This window comes from Erpetoichthys calabaricus, chromosome 10, assembly GCF_900747795.2.
Source record: "Erpetoichthys calabaricus chromosome 10, fErpCal1.3, whole genome shotgun sequence".
Classification (NCBI taxonomy): Eukaryota; Metazoa; Chordata; class Cladistia; order Polypteriformes; family Polypteridae; genus Erpetoichthys; species Erpetoichthys calabaricus.
Window position 1 is genome coordinate 168055726 of NC_041403.2, and position 27462 is coordinate 168083187.

At 40.6% G+C, this 27462-nt stretch overlaps 1 protein-coding gene across 1 annotated transcript in view; it reads right to left on the reverse strand.

Moving 5' to 3' along the window:
* Window positions 1–1841: 1841 nt before the first annotated feature.
* The window catches only part of LOC114659790 (ras-related protein Rab-3B-like), a 37376-nt gene continuing 11755 nt past the window's right edge, over window positions 1842–27462 (reverse strand). Inside the window, exons 3-5 of the mRNA XM_028812442.2 lie at window positions 12663–12781; window positions 11892–12016; window positions 1842–4979 (exon numbers count right to left, since the gene is read on the reverse strand). Of these exons, the coding sequence (XP_028668275.1) occupies window positions 4792–4979; window positions 11892–12016; window positions 12663–12781 (432 nt within the window). The 3' untranslated portion in view covers window positions 1842–4791. The remainder of the gene's footprint in view (window positions 4980–11891; window positions 12017–12662; window positions 12782–27462) is intronic.

Consider the following 27462-nt stretch of genomic DNA (forward strand, 5'->3'; position numbering starts at 1 on the left):
CCTCAATCGACTGCAAAAATAGGATCTGATGTCTCAAGATGGTTTAATGGATTTTACCAAGTCAGAAGCAGACAATCGTTTCTTTTATCGGGTGCGCTGATTCTGATATCTGCAGTGTACAGGTTGGTATTTTTTATCAAGCAATCAGAAGTCTGCTTTTTGTGCATGTGTGTGATAGAAACTAAAACATAAAGTTGCCTCGGTGAGAAAAACTACAAATGGCAGTACTGGGGGAAAGTAGAAAAATCCAGATAAATCTGTGAACAGACCCCTTCACACTCGCATCGGGCCACGATGAAAGGCGAAGCTAACTTCAGTCAGTTTTCCAGAAGCCGTGGAACTTTTTAAATAATCTACTGGCTCTCATTATTAATTGGGGAGCAGAATAGGATGCAGTGGGTCACTCAGACTGCAGAAAGTGCCATGGCTGTGGCTTGAGTGGTAGTAGTTAGTTATGCAGGATCACAAGACCCTATCCATTATTAACTGGAAAGCATTTGAAAGTTATTTTTTAATTTAATCTAAGATATAAAGTTCTAGCACACTGCCTTCTAGCAACCCTGAATGGGTTTAAGTTCATTTTATGTAAGCTCTCACATTACCAGTCTATTTGCAATAGTGGTTAGTTTTACTGCCTTTGTATGTTAATAATAATTATTTACTTATAGAAGTTTTCTAAATTAAATATATTTTTTTTGTTTTAAATGATTAATTTGTGTCTGCTGAGAACCACCTCTTTCAACCTTCGCAAGTATATCCAGTTTTTAATACCTGGAAAAGTTTTGGGATTAAAATGCTTAGAGATCTTTATATAGACAACATATTTACATCTTTTGAACAATTACGTTCAAAATTCAACCTCCCAGCTACACATTTCTTTTACTATCTTCAAATTAGAAATTTTGTTAAACAGAAATTGCCCGATTTCCCCCACCTTGCACCCTCCACAATGCTGGAAAAAATACTGCTCAATTTCGAGGAAATAAACACTATTTCCACAATATATAAAATTTTATTAGAGTCCCTACCTTTCAAAGATCCAAGAGGACATTGGGAAGAAGATCTCTTAATCAATATATCAGAAAAGGAGTGGAAGGTAGCAAAGCAGAGAATTCACTCGAGTTCTATATGCGCAAAGCATAGAATTATTCAACTAAAAATTATATATCGAGCCCATCTGTCTCGCTTAACACTGTCCAAAATGTTTCCAGGGCAAGATCCAACCTGCGAACGCTGCAACCAAGCTCCTGCCTCACTGGGTCACATGTTCTGGGCCTGCACCAAACTAACATCATTTTGGACAAAAATTTTTAAGTGCCTCTCAGACAGCCTTGGTGTCACAATCCCTCCTAACCCACTAACAGCTGTGTTCGGTGTTCTTCCAGATGGACTTGAATTGGAGAAGGACAAGCAAACGGTGATTGCATTCACTACACTTTTGGCACGCAGACTTATTTTGTTAAATTGGAAGAATCCTAATTCTCCTCTTATAAGTCAGTGGGAAACTGATGTTTTATATTATTTGAAATTGGAAAAATTCAAATTCTCAGTTAGAGGATCTGTACAAAATTTTTTCAAAACCTGGCAGGATTTAATCAATATTATTTTAGAATAAGAGAAATAACTATTACTGCATTTAACTCCCTTCTCCATCTCTTATTTACATAGATATTTACTTGTCCCTTTCTTTTGTTTAATGTTGCCTTATTAAAAAGCTTAAAGCAATTTTCCTTTAGCTAAGCTCTCCTTCTCAGGGGTGGGGTTTGATTAGTCTTCAAATTTGTTGGGTTATTAATTGATCTGTTTGTATGGAATGATTACAATGAAAATTAATAAAATAAAAATATATAATTTGTGTCTGCAGAATCATTGTACTAAATATGGTATTGTTGCTGCATGTTTATGCACCGGTGGAATGACCAACAGATGCTTTTCATTGAACTGTAAGGTATGGTGACAATGCATTAAAGTGAATTTATTTGAATAAAGCACAGTTTAGTTGAATTATATGGACTGGTTGTCATATACACGTGAAGCCCCATTACCACAAGTGCATATGACTGGACAGTGATTGGTTATGATAGGAGCACAGACCTACCCACTCCCATTTCGATCTCCTAGCAACACAATGTAATCTAGAAAGTGATTGGTTATATAATGCAGGTGTATGCTCTGTAGCAGTAAACTGGACAGTAATTGATTATGGCAGGTGTGCAGATACACTGACCCTAACCCTAGCCAGCCCCCCCCCCAACCAATTCCATCTTTTTATAGGACAAAGTGAAGAAGAAAGTGATTGGTTATGACGCAGACACAAAGACCTGTCCTGTCCCGTTCTCACTACTTAACAGCTCACAACTACCTATGATACTGACAGCAGGAACACCCCTTTCCTCCCTTGCCGTCCTGTCACAAAAGCATGATGAACTGATTTATAAAAAAAAAAAATTTGTTGTATCGCCTAGAGGATAAACAGGAAAGCAATTGGTTATGCGAATTGTCATCGGCAAAACTGCTCCTGCATGGTGTCTGACTTCTTTTTTATAATGTCTGAAAAATATCTACCACCAGCCATTTAATTAAGTGTTCCATCTGGAATTCATGGAAAAATTGTGACAGTGTATAGAACTCAACAGATCTAACCCTTCACCTCCTGGGTATCAGTAGTTGACCCACTGATGTCATTTAGCTGTTGGGGCAACTCCGTGAAGTTGAGGAGACTTGGCTTAGGATCACTTGATGAACTGGGAGCCTCCTAATTTCAAAAGTTCATCTTTTACTGGCTCTTACTGACTGGTAAGGTTGGCACAAGCGGGTCAGGTGTCTTGGCTGAAAGTCACATTATCAGTGTCCTATGCAGGATCTGACCTGGGAGCCTATTAGAATGAAGCTTGTTAACATACTGGATGACTTGTATTCCACTGAGGGACCAAAGGGTGTGTAATACTACTGGTCAGCCTTTGATAAAGAATTGTTAAACTGGTCCACTGCTTGCATGGTAAACCACAGAGGGTTCACGCCATCTTCTGTTACTGCTTCCAAACACCTAGGTGGCACATTTCTTCCCTGAGGTACCCTGCTCTTCCCCCAGCCCCTCTTTTAGGATTGAAAATGCCAGACTTAAAAGAATCTGTCAGATAGCCCTCTGAAAAACAGGTGAAGTCACAAATATATGTACACACATGGGGTGATCTAGGGCACAGAAGCACACAGATGTATATATTTGTATATTCATAATTATATTTAATTTAAAATTGCTTTATGCCCCACCCCCCAAGACCATTTCAACCTTGATAATATTAGAGAGTGTTTTAAGTGCCTCTGGTTCAGGGCAGCTTCTCTAGATGTTTCTAGATGAGAGCTTATGCACACTTTCACAACTGGGGGTGTGGAGGGCCACGGTTCAAAGTGGCCACTGATGGAGCTGCTTGTTGGCCCCTCACGTACTTTTACATGTTCACATCATCACATGCCAAAGACACAAATAAATGGGACATGTAAAGGTCACATTTGCATATAGATACGCCCCCTCCCCCAGATCCTCTTGTTATGGGGGGATGGAGCTTGTTCTGATTTGCATTAAACATACACAATAAAATCAGCAACCTCCAGTGGAGGGTTTTTGTGTTGGGTCACATAAACAATGTACCCCCCCCCCTCAACACAGATCCCACCTCAGAATGATTTGTAGCCAGGGTCCTGAAAATAAATGACTGACAGCAGCAGATGAAAGACAGAAGTTAATTAGCAGCATTATATGCTGGTTGTGGGGTACTCAGCAGTGGGTAGCTTTATTTCGGAGCTGATCAAAGTCTTTGCAGAGCCCACCTCTCACCATCTCTTTTTATTTAGGGAGTGCAATGGACCCACTGCTGCCAGCTCACTAGGTGCTGCTCATTACAAGAAGTCGGCACTGGTAATGATTCTGCTTATCCCCTACCCTCCACTGCCAAGTAGACCCCCTATCTCTCTCACGCACTCTCTCTCTCTGTTAATAGCATCCAATTAGCAAGTTTTCTATTGCTTTTGCCAACTGCCCCCATCCCCACCATTTGTGTTTTTATTTTTGGGTGAACCTTTATTTGCTGTATCCAATGGGGCTCTTTAGTTTGAACCGTTCTTTCACACCTTGCTCCAAAATAAACTGATGGTGCTTGGGAGATGGGGGTTATTAATTACGTTGTTTTTTGTGTTTGCCATTAACAGGATCAAAACTCAACTGGGTTGACAGAAGAGAACCAACCAGATGGCAAGTAACTGTCCACTTTGGAAGAACGTTGGCCTCTAAGACCACAGTGGAGGTTTGTGGATAGATCACGGGGTAATGTGCAAGGGCTGGCCTTTAGTGGGAGTAGCTAAAAAATTGTGGGAAGACAAGCCAAAAGTTTATTAGGCTGAACACTTTTTATGTCTCCTTACCACCCAATCTTCAGTCAGTACGCACTGACTTCATGTTCGAGTGGATTTCTTCACAGGGAATGAGACATTGAGGGTGCTCCAGCCAAATAGCCTTGTCAGTGCCCACCTGAACTATACCATCACACCTCTCTCTCTCTCTCTCCCTTCACATTCACACAGTTGATCCACTCCGCTGTGGCCATGGTGGCATCATTTATTGCGGACCCTTGGGGGTTGGCGTACACCTTCTGTTGAGCTACATATACTGGGACCATAGGGGGGGTTGCACAATTCCCAGCCTCCTTCTTTTCAAAAGAAAAATAAAAAAGGAAAGAAAGGGGAGGGGGTGGACAACACGATTAAGGTTTACAGGTCAAAGGTGAGTGCACATCACTAGCAGGAGCAATTCTGTTGCATGGGTGGTGGGTTATCGGTCAACCGGGTGTTCTTAGTTCCACTAACCATTGCAGGGTCAGTCTCGGTGCTCTCCGACATTTTCAGGCAGATAATGTCCACCAAGCGTTCAAACACCTGCCTCACATTGATATTCTCCTTGGCGCTCGCCTCAAAGAATTCAAAACCTGCGGGAAAAGTCAGAACAAGAAGTTGGGAGTCATGGTAAAGTGTACATGATCGTCAAGACATTTAAAGTGATGATCCATATTGCAGCTTTAAAAAAAAACCCAAAAAACATCTGGTTTAAATCCTTCTCGTTCACATGATAGCAGTAGAGTTTCTAGGCCTTTCCTGTCTTGCTTCTCTCGTCTGGCTAAATGCCTGGAAAATGCAGAGTAAGGGTATAAAAAGGGCTGCACTCTCTGTTGGTAGCCTCCTGTATAGGTTCTTATACCATGTGTCTCCCAGCTCTCCAGATCTACAGGCACAGAAACCAATCTGTTTGTGTTCCTCTTCTGTCTCTGGCTCACAAACCACTCTCTTTTAAGTAGGAAAACTCCCTGCAAGCTGATTCCCATGTACAGGTGGAAGTGGTCCAAAATACACCTTCCCCAGCCACCTTGTGTGTAATGACTTTGGGTGACCAGCCCATCAGAATGACTAAAGGGATCTCCGCCATTGTGTTCTCTGTTGTGTATGAGTGGGGAGATCCCAACCAATGCTTCATATTTTTTTTTATTCCATTTAGATAATAACACCCCCTTCCCTTCAATTTACCTTATCTTTCTGTTCCAATTTCAGTGGTTATTTCTTTATTGTGACACTTTCATTTATCATGGGACTAAATAAATGGCTCTAACACTAATGTGAATATGGCTAAACAAATGGATGACCTGATTCTGTTTGTAAAAGAAATTAATATTCCACCATGAACTTGTTAAACAGCAGCACATGATAAATAAAGCCATATCACCCTGGCATCACATCAACCTGCTGGCTCTTCTATCTTCACTGTTGTCATGACAACATATTTCACAAGCCAGCTGCTCATGGATCCATTGCTCCATTCTTAAATGCAAAGAACAGGGAACAGCAGATCAGTGTAGGGACTTGACTTCTAACTGACGCTGTCTGGTTCAAGACATACTGTATTCTTACTTATTCCTAAAACAGACATCTGACTACTCCTGTCTCTCTCACTAGCAAGTGCCATCTTTCTTTCTTTCTTTCTTTCTTCCTACTGTCTATCCAATCATCCCTCGACTTTGCTGCTGTCTGGCCAATCGTGTCTTTTTAACTGTACTGGGTGGCTATTTGTCTCTCATTATTGATGCTGCATGGACAATCAATTTATTTTTTGTTATTGCCATCTGACCAAGTCATTTCTCTTTATCACTACATGTGACCTCTTTACTTATACCATCATGCCAATAGTGCTTCTTTATCTCTATTGTATGGTCAGTTATTTCTCTTTATTTCTGTTGGTCTTCTTTCTTAATTTTGCCACCTCTTTTTAAGTACACTTTTTAGTCATTGTTCGTTCTATCTATCTATCTATCTATCTATCTATCTATCTATCTATCTATCTATCTATCTATCTATCTATCATATAGCACCTTTATTTGTCTATCTATCTATCTATCTATCTATCTATCTATCTATCTATCTATCTATCTATCTATCTATCTATCTATCTATCTATCTATCTATTATATAGCACCTTTATTTATCTATCTATCTATCTATCTATCTATCTATCTATCTATCTATCTATCTATCATATAGCACCTTTATTTGTCTGTCTATCTATCTATCTATCTATCTATCTATCTATCTATCTATCTATCTATCTATCTATCTATCTATCTATCTATCTATTATATAGCACCTTTATTTGTCTATCTATCTATCTATCTATCTATCTATCTATCTATCTATCTATCTATCTATCTATCTATCTATTATATAGCACCTTTATTTGTCCTATCTATCTATCTATCTATCTATCTATCTATCTATCTATCTATCTATCTATCTATCTATCTATCTATATATATATTATACAGTATCTACTATAAGGTCAATTGTCCCTTTTTGTTGCTATCATCCAGCAAATTATATCTGTCTTTATGTGTACTGTGTGTCCAATTGTCTTATCTGTGCTCTCTGGTCAGTCCTATCTGCTTGCCTTTACCATGTGGCCAGTTGCCTCCTTTTTTGTTTATTGAGATGTCAGTCATTTCCATTTATGTTCGCTGTCTGGCTAATTCTTGTTATTCATTACATTTATATAGCGCTTTTCTCAGTACTCAAAGCACTATCCACACAGGGAGGAACTGGGAAGCGAACCCACAATCTTCCAAAGTCTCCTTACTGCAAAGCAGCAGCACCACCACCACTGCGCCACCTGTGAGGACAATTCTCTGTCTCTCTCGCTCTTTATTGCTGCCCTCAGGCCAGTCATCTCTGTTTACCCCTGCATTCTGGCTAATTGACTCTTTTAATCTGTGCTGTGGTTGTGCTCATCTCTCTTCATCTCTGCTGTCTGACTCACCGTCTTTCTCGATCTGTGCTGCGAGGGTGGTTATTGCTCTTTATCTCAACTGTCTGGTAAGTGAGTACTATATGGCCCAATTTCAAACTTCAGTAGAGGAAATGAAATATTATTTTTAGTTATTTTTTGGCTGATGTCTTTATCCAAGGTGACTTACAACATATGAGTCATACAAATTAGTTATACTTCTTTTCCCCCCGAGTTGGAGCACAGGCAGGTGAAGCGATTGCCTATGGTTACACAGTGCATGTAGTGGGATTTGAACAGCCTCAGGGTTTGTAGTCCAAAGTCTTAACCACTACATCACACTGCCTGCCTATTACTAGTGGCATTGTCATGTGTACAAAGTCTAGTGAAATTCTTACTTGCATACCCAACCAACAAGCAAAATATTGTCCATCTTCAGTGCCATGATAACCATGAATGTATTAAAATACATAAATAAGAGTGAGGGTGGCATAAGAAGCAGTAGTTTGAAAAATGTAATGAGGTTAAATGATGAAAGTCATGGAGGAACAAAGTAATAAAGAACAGATAAAAAGAAATATACAAAGGGTTATGAAGTTAGGAAAGCTCAAAACAGAGTAAATAAGAAAGCAGTCTGAGTGTTAAAAGAAAATATAGATAAAGTAAAAGAATGACATGACCTGTCTACAGATGAGGAAAAATGAATTCTTTCTTCCAAGGAGGGAGATGAAGATTTTTGAGAAAGGTTAATAAAATGAGAATTAAATTAAACATAGGTGAGACATAAAATACAGATCTTTAAAATCAATCAAAGCCAAATTCCTTCCAACATTAATATTATGAAAAAGCATGGAAAACAGGGAGTGCCTTTTTACATTTTGTTTCAATGTGCTTTTATTATGATCAATTCTGATAAAAACACCCAAAAATGAAGTATAGATATTTTTAGAGCCCCAGAAACCATTAAGAAAAAGTTAAAATGAGAGTCGGTTCATGACAGAAAAAGTGGAATGGTGGGTATTTGGAAATTAAATAGAGAACTATTAAAAATTCAAAGATGAAGGAAATAGTCACAATGGGAAAAACTAAATAGACTGTTATTGATCACAAAGTGAGTGTTTTCATTTGACAAAATTTAAAACTAAGCCAACAAAGAGAATGCAAGGAAAAAGAATCCATTGATCATCTATAGTAATTTAAATAATTATTTGTGCAAAGAATGAAAGAACAGAAAATAAGCAAAGGTGATAAAGCAACAGATACAGGGTATCTCTTGACAAATGAAACAAATCAGCACTAAATACAAATAAATGTTCAAAGTTCTCTTTTTAAAATGTTTTAAATTTATTCATTTTTCATTTTGGAGGCATTATGCTAACAGTTGCTACAGCATTGCTAGGCTTAAATGACCAGAAGTGTGCAGCATGTGTCCTCTTGGACATGACAAGATAAAGGTCGGTGTCAGGCATTTGTGGCTTATACGGGTTTGTAGTTAATTGCAAGGCACATTAGTGTGTACATTTCTTGTTTTGAATTCCTGTGTTGGAAGTGTTGTTCCTGAACTTTGACTATGATTTATATTTTTGTTTTCAATTAGAAGAAAGGTGGGACTGATTTTTGGTTTAGGAACCTGACTTGCTTTTTTGACCATGTCCCACTTTCTGGTCTCTTCATTAAAACAATCTCTGTTTCCACCATAGGGTGAACAGATAAAGTAACCCTGAGGCCTAGATGGTCTTCTGATTGAGTTCTACCTAACCTTTTGGAAGTTGTAATCAAATGACTTGATTGATGTTTATTGAGAAATGAGCAATGAAGTTAAAGAAATATGAAAAGGAGGGAAAATAATAATCAACTTAAATAGTGACTTACAGAGGATGAAAAACTGGAGACCCATTATTTTATTTTGAGCTGATTATAAGACACAGGGTACTAGCAAACAGAAAATGGGAGAATCCAGAGAGTATGATGGAAGAAGATCAGGTTTTTGCAGTATGAGGGCAGAAAATGACAGGTAACCTTTATACTTGTGAGGGACAATGGAATAGAAGTGAAAAATCATAGGATATATAGTATGTATGTTGTAATTTCAGTATGTAATTATGCTACCTCAAATGGAAAAACAGTAATGTATGGTAAAAATTTTGGCTTTGGCTCAGGAATCAAATTAAATAGAATTTGTTAATTTTACAGAAAGGTAAAATGAAAGAAATAGAAACTGTGAGAACAAAAAGTCAAACAATAATAATAATAAATGGTAGTTTCTTAAGTAAAAGGGAATTAAGAAAAACAAAGAGAAATTAAAAGAGCACATACAAAAGCCAACGGTTGTGGAAAAGGAGAGAGTTACAATGGAAATATTCCTTTAGGCAGGTTAGCTAGGTTGTCTAAATCGATGTATTTGGCAATGGTCTTTCTCTACCAAAAAAATGATCAGAGAAATAGAAAACCAACTTTTATATTTTGTGAGGAGGATTTAGTAAAAAATTCCGGACAGGAATACCCCATTAACATAGAAGTACATAGCCGTGATAGTGGCATTAATCTATATATATAAAATCCCTATGTGCGTCCAGGTGTCCGTGTGTGGGTGTCTTCTGGTGAAGTGCACATGCGCGGGGCACGGTGTGACGCGTGATATTACTGTCAGAGAAAGTTACAGGCGTTTTACGGAAATACAAACCAGTATTACTGCGAGAGGAAATTAAAGGTACACAATACAGTGACGCATATTACAGCCACATACAAGCCAGTATTACTGTCAGAGGAGATTAAAGGCATATTACCGACGCGCACGCCTGTATTACCGCCAGAGAAAATTAAAGGTATATTACGGACATACAAGCCAGCGGACGTACAAGATGGTATCCTTCAATAAGGGCGCACACAAAAAGGCGAGCCTCAAAAGGGCGACCTCAATTGGGCACAGCGAATAAAGGCACGCGTAAATAAAGATCTGCACCATTGTTGCTCTTCACATATTCCAAAGCCATTTGAACTAAATTATCTACGAACGCCTTTATTCGCCGCGCTCAATTGAGGTCGCCCTTTTGAAGCTCGCCTTTTTGTGCGCGCCCTTATTGAATAGAGCCGTACAAGACAGTATTACTGTCACAGAAAATTAAAGACACACAATACACAGCGGCAGCCCACGAAGAACAGTCAGCTCAGCAAATAAACATCAACAAAAGAAAGGCTGAAAGAAGGAAAAATACGACCAACAAAAAGAATGAGGGCAAAGTCCCTTGCCATTTAATATAGACTGTTCCTACTAATGTTTATGCACTACTGTTCTAGCGCCCGTTATTGTAACGGGCTAAATGACTAGTACTGAAAGAAAAGGGGAAGGTAGCAGATACTTTTAACATTTAGATAATATCTTAAAGAAAATTCCAAATTATAGTGACCCAAGATTCAATAAAGGGGAAGGGTCAAGACAATGCATGTGTACAAAAGAAGAAAACCAAATCAGAAACAACAGGAAATTACTAAAGAAGAACAGGGAAGAAAACGAGCAGCCGTTTAATTAAAACACTTTCCTAGAATGCAATCTAAACAAGTGAGGAATATGACAGCTAAGAAAGAACTCACAAACAGACTGATTTGACATAACAGACAGTTAATGACATACTGAAAATGAATCAAAACCTAACCAAAATAAATATGAAAAAGAGTATAAACTAACCAGAAAAAATGTACTAAAAGTGAGAAAATGTTGGGGATGTTTTTATGCAAAATGACTATTGAGAAAAAGCACAGGATAGTATTACAAAGTAGAAAAAATCAAACTATGTAAATATGCAGAATTATAAGGGTAAGTTTTATGAATCACTACACTAAAAAAAACTACTAAAATTGGATAAAAAATAATATTTTTAAAAGTACCATGTGGATAGAAAGCAAAAGTTTGAGAAAGAAATACATTTCAGTTCTGTTTTTCAGACGATTCAAAAGGTAATAAAGGAATATCTCATCTGTACACAAGACACCAAGAATGGCTAACCATATAAATAAATTAAGCATGCTTTATTTTTAAGTTCTCCTCATTTAAAGTTTAATTAATATTAGTTAATTTCAGTTATAGGAGAGAAGCAAACAAAACTGAAAAGGTCAAACTAACTGCCTATTTTTAATTCAATGGAGCAAAATTGAATTAGCAAAAAAAATGTCTACTCTCTAGACAGTTGTTTTCACGGCCTGACTGTCATCTTCCCAATATCTGTCTTTCTTTTCTTCCGTCTGCCTCTTTTGTGTGGTCACTGATTTCTCTATTTCTGCCAGTCAGTTTTCTTTCTCATTGCCATCTGGCCAGTCATCGCTGTTTGTTCCTGCTTTGACTTTCTTTCCTGCTGTGTCAACTCTACTCTGTTACGTCCCTTTATCTCTGCCATCCAGCCAGTGATTGTTGTCTATTATTGATGGCCAATCATCACTGTTTATATCTACAGCAAATTCAAACATTTCGCTTTACCACTGTTATCTGGATGATTGTCTCCCTTTATCTCAACAACATGACCAGTCATTTCTTTTTTGTGGCCATTTTGGAAATCCTTGCCTTGCCTTTTCGTTAACTTACCTAACTGGTCAGCCAGCTGCTTCCCTTTCTCGGCTGCCACCACCCTCTCATCATCCATGTCACACTTGTTCCCCACCAAGATCACTTGAGCATTGTCCCATGAGTAGGTCTTAATCTGAGTTGCCCTGCAAAATAAAGAGTTGGTGATGAAAATCCCCAACATGTAAACAATGGTGTGCACGATGAAGAATGATTTTCACACATCATCACATCTATAATCCTAACTGGTCTTGTAGGCCCTAAAAAGGACAATTCTATAATTTAATAATTACATTGTCCTGGAGAGAATCATTTGCTTGGCACTTGAGAGCACACTTGTAAACTGCAATTCAGTGTTACTTGTAACTCTCTCCTGTGTCCAACTGGCATTTATCTATCAAACAAGCCCCCCCACCTTCAGTGCTTATTTTTCATTGATTTATCTCTCTGTTGTTGAAATCCACATCCCTCTGTCTTCCTGTCTACACTCCTCACTTTTTTTTGAGATTGTTGTAGGTTCGGAATTCCATATAAAGAAGCTTTTACTTGCATTCCCACAGTGGTAATTGATGTTGCCCTCCAGTATAACCAGTAAACAGGTTTCTGTGCCTCCCATTGCTTTTACATTAAGGTAGAACCAGTCCTTCTCCCCTTGACTGCTGTGCCAACTTTCATCACCTTTAAGGTCACTATATACTCGTGTCTAAAACCCAAGTGCCCCAATATGTTTATATCTTTCAGAGCCTTCTGTTAGCATAAGCTCCCTTCTCTGTTATGGTATCCAGTACCCACCAGTCCTGGACTGCATTAAAGGACTCCTCATTGCAGATATCATACATAAGGATAAAACCCATGGCTCCCCTGTAGTAAGCAGTGGTGATGGTCCTGTATCGTTCTTGTCCAGCGGTGTCCTGTGAAACAGAAAAAATGGGAGATTAAAACATGTGGCAGAAGCATGAAAGCCCAGGTAATAGAAGGATGGAGATAGCAGGGCTAAACAAAGGTGTCTGAGTCCCAGGAGCCTCAGCATTCAGTGGGCCTCCAAGCCAAACCAGGGACCACTCAACATGCTAAAACAGAGACTACCTGATTATCATGCAAGTCATATAAGGATTGCTGTCACACTCACATTTTTACTTTGCTTATATCTGAGTACTACTGGAAGTCATTTAATTTATTTATAAAACAAAATGTTTAACTTTTTCTTCTACCTGTTCTGGTATTCTTACTAATTGCCTGAGGTTATAGATGTAAAAGAAAGGGGGGGAATAGCAGTCAGCCCTGACAGTGTGATAATGGTATAGCATTTGGGATGTTCTGTCAAAGCCTGGACGATATCCATCCATCCATCATCCAACCCGCTATATCCTAAACTACAGGGTCATGGGGGGGTCTGCTGGAGCCAATCCCAGCCAACACAGGGCGCAAGGCAGGAAACAAACCCCGGGCAGGGCGCCAGCCCACTGCAGGCCTGCACAATATAAAGTTTATAAAGGTGAATAGGGTCACCTATCATGAGAAAACACAAAGTAACACCCCAGTTCTAAACAGATCTGTCTGTACTCCATAGCTCACGTGATATGGTATGGCCATCCAGCCCTTGAAGAGTATTGTACCCTGGGAGGGACAGCCTAACTGCTACCTGGCCTTAGTCCCTGTAAAAGAAAATCCCCCCTGTTTTGTGCAGCTGTCAAAGTAAATGCTTGAACAGCTATAATCGTTGGAAATCTGCTCACAGGGAGCTGGAGCAAATGCTTCTGCCTCATTCAGTGCCTGACAGCAGCTTTCTGCACTCCACTATTTTTAGATCACCCCTTCTCCCACCCCTAAGCTGATTGTGGCGGGCCGCCTTCTAATTATACATGCTTGGCACGTGGCGGATTGGAAACGTTTCCGGCCCAGCGGCAGTGATAGCGATAACATTAGCAATGGCTCAGATGTGTCGAGCTGTTCTGCCCCTGCTGAGACTCCTTAAATGCTGCACTTCTGTCCACATGTTAAAGCATTCCTGGTTATCAATCACATGTATGTAGTTAGCCGCTTGTATAGCTGGGGCTCTGAAAACCTGGGAGCAAAGAAACACAATTGGGTCCAGTGATAGAAACTTAGATACCAATAAACGAGATGGCTGGGGATGAAGAACAAACTCACTTTCCTTTTCAAGAGCCAGAACCCGTAGGTCAGGGCACCAGATTCATCACCCATGTAATAGACAACAGAAGAGTGACCACGCAAAGACTGTGCCTGTCAGGAGACATGAGCCTGACAACTCCCTGGACTAGCATAAGGGCTGCTGTTTGACGGTAATGTACAGCACATAGATAGATAGATAGATAGATAGATAGATAGATAGATAGATAGATAGATAGATACTTTATTAATTCCAAGGGGAAATTCACGTACTCCAGCAGCAGCAGCAGCATACTGATAAACAACAATATTAAATTAAAGAGTGATAAAAATGCCGGTATAACAGACAATAACTTTGTTTAATGTTAACGTTTACCCCCCCGGGTGGAATTGAAGAGTCACATAGTGTGGTGGAGGAACGATCTCCTTAGTGTGTCAGTGGAGCAGGACGGTGACAGCGGTCTGTCGCTGAAGCTGCTCCTCTGTCTGGAGATGATCCTGTTTGACAGCATGATTGACAGCAGTCTGCTCAGCACCCGTCGCTCCGCCACAGATGTCAAACTGTCGAGCTCCATGCCTACAATAGAGACTGCCTTCCTCACCAGTTTGTCCAGGCGTGAGGCGTCCCTCTTCTTTATGCTGTTTCCCCAGCACACAACTGCATAGAAGAGGGCGCTCGCCACAACCGTCTGATAGAACATCTGCAGCATCTTATTGCAGATGTTGAAGGACGCCAGCCTTCTAAGGAAATATAGTCGGCTCTGTCCTCTCTTGCACAGATCATCAGTATTGACAGTCCAGTCTAATTTATCATCCAGCTGCACTCCCAGGTATTTATAGGTCTGCACCCTCTGCACACAGTCACCTCTGATGATCATGCGGTCCATGAGGGGCCTGGTCCTCCTAAAATCTACCACCAGCTCCTTGGTTTTGCTGGTGTTCAGGTGTAGGTGGTTTGAGTCGCACCATTTAACAAAGTCCTTGGTTAGGTTCCTATACTCCTCCTCCTGCCCACTCCTGATGCAGCCCATGATAGCAGTGTCGTCAGCAAACTTTTGCACGTGGCAGGACTCCGAGGTGTATTGGAAGTCTGATGTATTTTGGCTGAACAGGACCGGAGAAAGTACAGTCCCCTGATACTCTCCTGTGCTGCTGACCACAATGTCAGACCTGCAGTTCCCAAGACGCACATACTGAGGTCTGTCTGTAAGATAGTCCATGATCCATGCCACCAGGTATGAATCTACACCCATCTCTGTCAGCTTGTCCCTGAGGAGCAGAGGTTGGATGGTGTTGAAGGTGCTAGAGAAGTCCAGAAACATAATTCTTACTGCACCACTGCCTCTGTCCAAGTGCTAAAATGTATAAATTAGTAAGTTTAAACATAATCTGTAAGGTGATCCCAGATATGACCGCACCTTCTAATAAGCAAATAAAAATACAAGGTGGAATGAAAATACGGGAGCGCGCAGACTGGAGAACATAAACCCAGCATTTCCTATTCAGGTTTCATTACTGTCCCTAGATAAATACTGCCTGCCAGTGACCTGCTATTAAATTCCATCTTCTATTCATTCACACTTTTGCTAAACTGCTGGATGCTAAAGGGAACCTCATTTCTCAGTAGACTGACACCTGGCTTCTAGCTTACACGATTTGAAAAGTGACAAGTGTGTCCCATATGGCAGGAAGAGCTGGGGCTTCACTTGGGTAAGTTATGTAGTCGTTTTAGTGGAGCTTTGCCTGGAGAGACCAACCAACATACAGTGGTGTGAAAAACTATTTGCCCCCTTCCTGATTTCTTATTCTTTTGCATGTTTGTCACACAAAATGTTTCTGATCATCAAACACATTTAACCATTAGTCAAATATAACACAAGTAAACACAAAATGCAGTTTGTAAATGGTGGTTTTTATTATTTAGGGAGAAAAAAAAATCCAAACCTACATGGCCCTATGTGAAAAAGTAATTGCCCCCTGAACCTAATAACTGGTTGGGCCACCCTTAGCAGCAATAACTGCAATCAAGCGTTTGCGATAACTTGCAATGAGTCTTTTACAGCGCTCTGGAGGAATTTTGGCCCACTCATCTTTGCAAAATTGTTGTAATTCAGCTTTATTTGAGGGTTTTCTAGCATGAACCGCCTTTTTAAGGTCATGCCATAGCATCTCATTTGGATTCAGGTCAGGACTTTGACTAGGCCACTCCAAAGTCTTCATTTTGTTTTTCTTCAGCCATTCAGAGGTGGATTTGCTGGTGTGTTTTGGGTCATTGTCCTGTTGCAGCACCCAAGATCGCTTCAGCTTGAGTTGACGAACAGATGGCCGGACATTCTCCTTCAGGATTTTTTGGTAGACAGTAGAATTCATGGTTCCATCTATCACAGCAAGCCTTCCAGGTCCTGAAGCAGCAAAACAACCCCAGACCATCACACTACCACCACCATATTTTACTGTTGGTATGATGTTCTTTTTCTGAAATGCTGTGTTCCTTTTACGCCAGATGTAACGGGACATTTGCCTTCCAAAAAGTTCAACTTTTGACTCATCAGTCCACAAGGTATTTTCCCAAAAGTCTTGGCAATCATTGAGATGTTTCTTAGCAAAATTGAGACGAGCCCTAATGTTCTTTTTGCTTAACAGTGGTTTGCGTCTTGGAAATCTGCCATGCAGGCCGTTTTTGCCCAGTCTCTTTCTTATGGTGGAGTCGTGAACACTGACCTTAATTGAGGCAAGTGAGGCCTGCAGTTCTTTAGACGTTGTCCTGGGGTCTTTTGTGACCTCTCGGATGAGTCGTCTCTGCGCTCTTGGGGTAATTTTGGTCGGCCGGCCACTCCTGGGAAGGTTCACCACTGTTCCATGTTTTTGCCATTTGTGGATAATGGCTCTCACTGTGGTTCGCTGGAGTCCCAAAGCTTTAGAAATGGCTTTATAACCTTTACCAGACTGATAGATCTCAATTACTTCTGTTCTCATTTGTTCCTGAATTTCTTTGGATCTTGGCATGCTGTCTAGCTTTTGAGGTGCTTTTGGTCTACTTCTCTGTGTCAGGCAGCTCCTATTTAAGTGATTTCTTGATTGAAACAGGTGTGGCAGTAATCAGGCCTGGGGGTGGCTACGGAAATTGAACTCAGGTGTGATACACCACAGTTAGGTTATTTTTTAACAAGGGGGCAATTACTTTTTCACACAGGGCCATGTAGGTTTGGATTTTTTTTTCTCCCTAAATAATAAAAACCATCATTTAAAAACTGCATTTTGTGTTTACTTGTGTTATATTTGACTAATGGTTAAATGTGTTTGATGATCAGAAACATTTTGTGTGACAAACATGCAAAAGAATAAGAAATCAGGAAGGGGGCAAATAGTTTTTCACACCACTGTAATAATACAATGGCTGTTAAAACAACATATCAATAATTATAATCAAGGGAAGGTGGAATGGTTAGCTCTGAGATGAAGACTCTATGCTGGTATCTAGAAGGTATCTGGTTCAAATCCTATTACTGCCAATTGGGCCCTAGATAGATAGATAGATAGATAGATAGATAGATAGATAGATAGATAGATAGATAGATACTTTATTAATCCCAGGGGGAAATTCCCATACTCCAGTAGCAGCATACTGATTAAAAACAATATTAAATTAAAGAGTGATAACAATGCAGGTATACAGACAGACAATAACTTTGTATAATGTTAACGTTTACCCCCCAGGTGGAATTGAAGAGTCGCATAGTGTGGCGGAGGAACGATCTCCTCAGTCTGTCAGTGGAGCAGGACGGTGACAGCAGTCTGTCACTGAAGCTGCTCCTCTTTCTGGAGATGATCCTGTTCAGTGGATGCAGTGGATTCTCTATAATTGATAGGAGTCTGCTCAGCGCCCGTCGCTCTGCCACAGATGTTAAACTGTCCAGCTCCGTGCCTACAACAGAGCCTGCCTTCCTCACCAGTTTGTCCAGGCGTGAGGCGTCCCTCTTCTTAATGCTGCCTCCCCAGCGCACCACTGCGTAGAAGAGGGCACTCGCCACAACCGTCTGATAGAACATCTGCAGCATCTTATTGCAGATGTTGAAGGACGCCAGCCTTCTAAGGAAGTATAGTCGACAGTCCAGTCCAATTTATCATCCAGCTGCACTCCCAGGTATTTATAGGTCTGGACCATCTGCACACAGTCACCTCTGATGATCACGGGGTCCATGAGGGGCCTGGTCCTCCTAAAATCCACCACCAGCTCCTTGGTGAGCAAGACCCTTAACCTGAAAATTGCTCCAAGGGAGCTGTACAATGGCGGACCCTGCACTCTGACCCCCAAAGGTCATGCGAAAAGACAATTTACCCACAGGGATTAATGAAGCATATCAAATCTAAATAATACAAAGTACTAGAAATACTGCAAATATCTACCAAATAAATGGGTAACTTTTTTTTTTTTTTAACCTATAACTGATTCTTTATTGGGCAGCATGGTGGCGCAGTGGGTAGCGCTGCTGCCTCGCAGTTAGGGGACCTGGGTTCGCTTCCTGGGTCTTCCCTGCGTGGAGTTTGCATGTTCTCCCCGTGTCTGTTTGGGTTTCCTCCCACAGTCCAAAGACATGCAGGTTAGGTGGATTGGCGATTCTACATTGTCCCTAGTGTGTGCTTGGTGTGTGTGTGCCCTGTGGTGGGCTGGTGCCCTGCCCGGGGTTTGTTTCCTGCCTTGCACACTGTGTTGGCTGTGATTGGCTCCAGCAGACCCCCATGACCCTGTGTTTGGATTCAGCAGGTTGGAAAATGGATTGATGGATGTTTGTGGGGTACCATATAAAATAAAGACATTGATTATCCATCTGTCCATTTTTCTAGCATATTGTCTACAGGTATGTGTTACCAGTGCCTGCTCTGGTAGTACCACTCTTTCAGAGAGCAGCCAGTTTAAAGTTGCCTGCTTTTGGAATATGGTCTGAAAGCAGAGTGCCTAGAGAAAACACAGGCAAGGGGAGAGAATGTGCAAAGGACCGGGTAGTGGGCCAAGAGTCAAAACCCAGGTCCCTGGAACTGTGTCAACCAGTGTGCCCCTTTTTTATTATTAACACAAAATCGTAAGAATGTATACACATTTTGTCACTACTTTTACCTTGCTCAGGGTCTTGGAAACCTTAAATAGTATAAATTACAATAATAACTCTAATGCTAGGAGTGGCAATAATCACATTAGGAGTAAAAATCCATCACATCAGCCCATCTCAGTGGCACCTATCATCAGTCCTTCACAGGGATATGGAGCGACACAGTCAAATTCTGACAAAACTGCGCTCAATTCAGAAACCAACCTTCCTCAGCTCATAGTCATTCGTAGCACTTTGCTAATTAATGTAACATGAAGGTATCTAGAATGTGGGGGGAAGTTTTACAAACCACAGCACACTAGTGCTGCCAATGGAATACTTATAACCCTGCTAAAATCAGAATGATAAAAACATTCAATTTTAAGGTTTACTTTAAAAGTAATTTGAAGGTACTATATAACAAATGAATTGTCTTTAGAGTAAACTAACAGGGGCGGCACGGTGGCGCTGTGGTAGCGCTGCTGCTTCACTAGGAGACCTGGGTTCGCTTCCCGGGTCCTCCCTGCGTGGAGTTTGCATGTTCTCCCCGTGTCTGCGTGGGTTTCCTCCGGGTGCTCAGGATTCTAAATTGTCCCTAGTGTGTGTGCCCTGTGGTGGGTTGGCACCCTACCCGGGGTTTGCTTCCTGCCTTGCTCCCTGTGTTAGCTGGGATTGGCTCCAGCAGACCCCTGTAACCCTGTAGTTAGGATATAGCGGGTTGGATAATGGATGGATGGATGGATAAAACTAACAATAATAATAAATAAATAATAAGCATTAGTCTAGCCTGTTGCATCTAGGATGATGCCCCCCAGAAACCACCCAGTGTTTAGACTGCTCCTCACTTTAAGCTCAGTTCCAGGCTGTAGTAAGGGGAACTCACACACACCAGTTATCACCTTTACTGGCTTCTTTATTGACCTTATCTTTTTTATTTGGCTTTACACGTTAATTTTTTTTAAATGTCAGAGATGGCCTTGGTCTGCTGATCCTTGCAGGTCCCAGTTCGGGTTCCTGAGGGTATAAACCCTGGTTGCCATGGTGATTTTAGTTCAGCATAAGGACATTAAAGGCAGTACTGAATGGCACCGAGGTACACGGCTCAAGCAGCTCTTGCTCTTGTTCTCTCCTATGAAGTGCAGCTTTCCGGTGTCTTCAGAGTTTAAAAAAATAACAGCTGAGTACCAATTGTTCATCATTTTCAATCCATTCCCTATGTAACACCCCACCCCATTCTCCATCCACCTTCCTGATAGCAACCATCCTTACCAGCATTAGATCAGCTGTGGTCTCATAGCAACCATCCTTGCCTGCTGATTGGCTGGTTAGGGTCTCCTGGCAGTACATGAATGGCATCAATGAGCCTGATCTTGTTTATCCCAGTGATATGCGTCAGCAGACAAGGACATGCAGGTCCCATACAGAAGACTTGGCAGCATCTACTCGGAGCCAAGTTGCTAAACTAAAACTTCTTTCCTTAACTGTGGGAGTTATGTCGTCTGTCATTGATGACCCTGTCTCAGAGGGCAGAAGGCACGGCATATGCACCCCAGAACACCCTAAACCAGTGCAGTCGGATAATGATAGTTAATTACAAGTCCTCAGTCATCCAAGTTTTTGTTGTTACTAATTGTAATAATGACCTTTTTAGAAATATTAGTATTAAGTTTAGAAATAGTAGTACTGTATTAGTACTTAACATTCTCAAACCTGCTTAATCCAAGTTTGGGATTGTGGGGCACTAGAGCCTCTCTTGGCTGCATCAAGTGCAAGGCATATGCCACACCTGGATATGACATGAGTTCATTATAGTTGTACAAAAAATAGTAACAAAAAATTCTCTAGTGAACTGTATTATTATTATTAATAATAATACAATTGTTTTATGATGCGGTGGGCTGGCATCCTGCCCGGGGTTTGTTTCCTGCCTTGCGCCCTGTGTTGGCTGGGATTGGCTCCAGCAGACCCCCCTGACCCTGTGTTAGGATATTGCGGGTTGGATGATGGATGGATGGATTGTTTTATGTATTACTAACTAGCCACATTGGTAATAGAATAAAGTTAAACATGTTTGTTATCTGTTGATTAACGTGTACCTTCAGCGCCTTTCCTCTGTATCCATGTTTGCATGAACCTTTCCTGACCATCTCCGTCTCTCTCAAGCACATTCACGTAAAGCCTCCATCTTATTGCTACGTCATTTAGAGGCTCCTTATTTTCTTCCTGTCCCCTTTTATACCTCCTGTCTTTGAAGGTGAATCTCAAAGTGCCTTCTGCGCTATCACACCTCCTTGTGTGTCTCACACGCGCACTTCCTCTTTCAATCGTGTCGCCAAAGACAAGCCGACCAATCAGACTGCAGACACGCAGATCATAGCCTTGTATTATAAAGTAGATGCTTAATTAATATCAAGTATTAGTAGCTAGTTACCATCAGAAAACCAGATGAAGATGATGATGAAGAGAATTATTATTTATATAACATGACCTAACATTCTTAAGCCTGCTAAATCCAATTCAGGGTAATGTGAGGCTGAACTGATCCTGGCATAATGGGCAAGAACCACTGAGGAGTGGGGAGCCTGAATTAGTAAGAGTGATAAAATAATGTTAGCTAATTATCATCATCTGAACCTTTTTATATTATTGTTGGTACTAATTTTAATAGCAGTAGTAACAATAATACTTTGCTAATTATCATTAGATGTCTAAAGTATTAATATTATTATTATAATACATAACTTAATAATAATGTTTTTAGTAGCACCAGTCTCTGTTTTATGTTAATAACATGTTTATTGGTTATTTTGCAATATTGTTTTTGTTAAGTATTTGTTATTTTCTTATAATGTATTCTGGTTTTCAAGACATTTATATTATGTCTGTTAAGCTGATGTCACATTATACCACTACTGGTCAAAGGGCATGTCAGACTCGATGACTGTGGTTGCTGATCTTATCGCCAGACCATGTTAATTTACACGAGTAAAAACTGCTGGGCCTGTCAGATGCCTTTCCAGTACGGTCATGCTTGCACCATTTCCTGAAGGCCAATAATGTGCTCTCTGATAGAACTGGTGCTGTACAAAGGGTTAACAGTTTGTGCCCATGTTTTGTTTTTTTTCATTCTGTCATGGTACATAAAACAAGACATTAGAGAGATGAGCTTCTCCTCTGTTTTCGAGGTCCAAAACACCCACATTCCTTAATCTTCTTTGCCTCATTATTTGAATTGTACTTCCAGATTAACATTCACTGGTTGTCACCTCTCATGCACACACAGCCCACCCCTACAACTAGAGGGGTGAGTCACAGGCTAGTTGGACTGAGTTGCTGGGTACATCGATTGGAGGTCACAGGAGTGTGTGGCAACTGCCCCAATGTCAGTAAGCTTATGTAAATAACATCTAGCTAGAAACGTCAGGCATTGTGACATGCCTTACTTATTTAAGTTATGTTCTTTGTTCTCTTCATGTTGACCTGAGCACGTCCTGAGGCTGCAGCTGAGGAACTGCTTCAGTGATATTTAATAGCCAGCTATCTATAAAATGGTTGCCATAGCATTTGTTAATACTGCTGTTTATCAGCTCTATTTTTGGACTGTGGTTTATTGATTCTTACAGCGAGTGCTCCTTATTTTTCTGTTATTCTTGGTTTTGGACTTTGCCTTTGTTTTTCGGTTAAGAAGTTTAGGGTTGTAAATATTATACTAAACCTTCACTCGTGCTCAATTTAGATTTCTCAGTTTCTGACATTTTGACTTTGGGTTTCATTTTTCAGTTTGTCCTTATCGCACAAATTGTGTCTTCCTAGTATTGATCTCCGCTTTGTTTTTCTGACCTACAATTCTTCTCCCTGTCCTTTTCGCTGACCTCTGCCCACCAGTTTCCATCCATGTAGTATTCATTATAGTGGTATTGTTAGCTAATTATTACGTACTCAATCCCATTTTGTTTGTGTAACGTTATGTTGCTACTTTAATATATTTTGTTTTCTTTAATTGCTCAAATGCTATCATGACTATTATGAATATTACACTACTACTAATACCACCACTGCGGTAGGTTGGCACCCTGCCCGGGATTGGTTCCTGCCTTGTGCCCTGTGTTGGCTGGGATTGGCTCCAGCAGACCCCCATGACCCTGTGTTCGGATTCAGCGGGTTGGAAAATGGATGGATGGATGGATGGATAATACCACCATTATAACATCATTACAATGATTTAGATTACATTTTGCCAATTATTCCTATTCTTCACTATCATAATTATTCCTACTGTTTATCAAAAAACTCTTTCCATTATGAATCCTGCTGCCCTGATTAAATAGAGCTGGAGGGCAACTTGGCACTACTTTGAGAAAATAACTAAAGGCATTTGTTCATAAGAATCCTGGATGAACCCTTTACTGATGCTGAAAATAATGATAATAATAAGCATGAAGATTTGATGAAGCAGGCTTAAGAATGAATGAATGAATGGATGGACAGATAGTTACAGTAAGGTGCTATGGTGCTCACAGAACCAGGAGAGTGGGATGGCCGTTTTTTTTGTGAAACAGCCTTTTCCCAGAGTTGGTTCATTAATTTCTGCAGGACTGGGTGTAAGGCAGACCCAACTGTAGATATACGCTATCACTCCCACAAAGAGCGTGCTCACATTCATAGCCACAGAGAGACAGTTTACATCTTTGTGTTACAGGAGAGGAGAAAAACAAGTGCCATGAGAAAAGGAGAAGTCCAAGATCGTAGTTCAGTTCTCTGGAGTTGTGCCTCTGTAGTACTAACTGCTATACCAAAGAGATGTGAGATGAATAGTATGTAGTGTTAATGCTGCTCATTTATTTTATAGCATTTATAATCATGCAGATGTGTTCTTGTAATCCTTACTTATTCCTGTTTAAAATATATCCCATCCTTGTATAGGTACTTATGTTTCCCTATTTATTTGCTTCATATAATTCTGTCGTAAGTAACTTAATATTTTTAGCATGTTTCTTTTCTGCTGCTCGTTGTTCTTCTTCACCTAGATTACCTTTGCACCGCCACCATTATTATCATTAGCTTGTTTTCATGTGTGCACATACCCACACTTCCACCGTGGCTCCCCGTGCGCCAGCTATTTATACAGTGCTGCTAATCCCTCTCCTCATTTCAGATGCACACTTGCACGCTTTTTCAGTCACACCAGGATGTCAATTCCAGGCACATTTAACACCAGACATTCAGAATCTGTGAGCCCACAATATAACCCATGATCTGCATGCTTCACTTTTAGTTAACTGAACTGCGTCTTGGCGGCTCTCCTCTCCTCTCCTGACTTCTGACTTTGTCCTCATTTGGGAGTCACCATGCCAGCTGTCCGGAGTTCTTTGTTTGTCTGTGCTCACTTGTTTCCAAAGCTGACTTTGTGTTCCTTTAATCATTTTCATTAGAGTTGTTATTATTATAGACATTGCAAGTCATAAGCAGGCACAAAAGTCTTAATTATTATTTTTTGCCAGGTGTATTAGACAAGTGTGATGATCTAAAAAAAAATACAACCCGTACGCCGTGATGCTTTGACAAAAGTGAAACATATGGGTGTAGGCAGATTTGTTTCAGATCTGATTTAGTATGAACAGCATTTGATGCAGAGAATCTGTCGAAGCAAAACTAAAGCTGCCAAGCTTCCTGGATACAAAATACGAGCACTATAAAGCGGGACTCCACATTGGCTTAACTGTTTCTCCCCCATTCATGGTCAGAAAATGTGTGAGAATGTTAATCCCATTGATTTACACAAATGTGGGGCACTTGGCCAGGAGGCAAAGCGATAACCCACTGAGGTGTCACCTTCATTTCCCTGCAAGTGGTCATTTCTAACAATCCCCATTCTCTCACTGGGGAGAAAGCAGAGACCAGAAATAAGACTGCATGAGCAACTAAGGCAATGGAGTTCAGCACCTTGGAGAGAGGGACACAGCCAATGCTATGCGTATGCTAGAAAACAAAATATAAGTGAGCTTGGGGTCGAATTGTTCAAGATGTAGGACAAGGTCACAGATCCTTAGTCATCAGAAGTGGTTTAAAGGGATTATTGTTACAAACTGCTGACTGTGGCAACTCTCCAGCTCACCTTTTACCAAATACTGTCAAAACAGATAAATCCCGTAACGGCACCGAGTCTTGCTTGCATCAGCCAAGGATGATACTCGTTGCCCACTCATTATGTTGGAACTCAGCCTAATACCCCATGGCAGAGTTTTTTAATGATTATTACTCTGTATCCTGTTCATGTCACCCTTGTTCCTCTGTAGTGTTATGAGACACCAGCAAATCCACTCCTGCACACCGAGGTGTACTCCCAAGGAGTAGATGTGGCTCTTTAAATCTCATGGCACTCACAGATAGAATGAGCAGGCCAAAAATAGGCCAGCTTATGGAAGCAACAATACTGAGTTGCATAAAACAGCCTGGAAAAAACAGCAAACACCTGAAGTTCTCATGCAGGCCTTCATGGCATAATCCCCTCAGGACTTCCCAGCTTCCCTGAGATCTGATCAAATGGGACACCAAAGAGAGGACTTGATGAGTAAAGAGCAATTCCCTTCATTGCTTTCCTGTATCCCTTCCAGCAACATACAGGCAGGCCAACTGTATGGTACTACAGCATTGTCAATACAATATTTATTAGTCCAAGGTTAGTACAAGACAATAGACGTAGTATCATTAACTGTGATCATTAATCTGTGTCATGTAGTGCTTTTCAATCATATCATACATGGTGTTTTATCTATCTATCCATCCATCCATCCATCCATCTTCTAACCCGCTGAATCCGGTCACAGGGGTCTGCTGGAGCCAATTCCAGCCAACACAGTGCGTAAGGCAGGAACAAATACAGGACACCCACACACCAATCACACACTAGGGACAATTTCGGATTGCCAATGCACCTAACCTGCGTGTCTTTGGACTGTGGGAGGAAACCCACACAGACACGGGGAGAACATGCAAACTCCACGCAGGGACGACCCGGGAAGCGAACCCAGGTCTCCTTACTGCAAGGCAGCAGCGCTACCACTGCGCCACCGTGCCACCCATATCTATCTATCTGTCTGTCTGTCTGTCTATCTGCGCCACCGTGCCACCCATATCTATCTATCTGTCTGTCTGTCTATCTGCGCCACCGTGCCACCCATATCTATCTATCTATCTATCTATCTATCTATCTATCTATCTATCTATCTATCTATCTATCTATCTATCTATCTATCTATCTGCGCCACTGTGCCTATCTATCTATCTATCTATCTATCTATCTATCTATCTATCTATCTATCTATCTATCGCGGACTGGATTCATGATGCAATACACCTCCAAAATGCTACCATATAACTTTCTACTTTACTTGTCCAAGTTTGGGCTTCAGCACCTCATTAACTGTGTATCTGGCTGGATGAATGAACTATCATAATAAACCTAATGGCACTAATATATGATATATAGAATATAGTAACTGGTATCCTGGAACAATAGAGCACAAACTCCAGGATGCCTTAGTATGTACTGTATAAATATAAAAATTATGAAATATTAATTGTTTGTTTGTGTCATTTTGTTTGTTATGTTCACATAGGTTTAATATGAACAGTGCAATTTAAAATACATCTCGATTACTTCATCATGCAGAGGACATTTTCCCTGAAACTTTATGAATGGAGCTCTATACTGTTACAGGCACTTCATCAAATAAGCTTTGCTTCTTTACTTCTTGTTCTTCCTGTGGCTTCTTCTACAAGTCCTCCACTTTCCCTTTGATATACCAAAGAGCAGTGCAAGGTAGGATGACTGGCAATATTACATTTTTCTGGAAAGAGTGAGCCAGTGATGGACTTGCACCGAGTCAGTTAATGCCATCTGCCCAGCACTGCCAGGGCACAAGCTCTGGCCATCTGTAATCCTAAAATTGTATTAAGATGGTTCAGTAAATGGATGGATGGGTGATTCTTTTATTCTCTATGTCTTAGCACCAATGACAGCATTTATTCTTATTATTTATATATATATATATATATATATATATATATCTATATATATATATATATATATATATATATATATATATAATCATAAGACATTTGCATGTCTGTTTGTCTGTCTGCTTGTTTCTTTGTTAATCACTCAAAAACGTCTGAACCAATTTTATGAAATTTTGCATGTGCCTTGCCATTGGTCCAGCTTAAAATATAGGCTGTATGTTGTATTGGGAGGAGGGGTTACAGGAGACCAACTGACAAAATGGGTGACTGCAATTCCCATTAGGCAGCAGGAGTTCACTGCACTTGAGGCGAGGATATCGTCATCAGCCTGTGCAACGTTTAATACTGGCCAA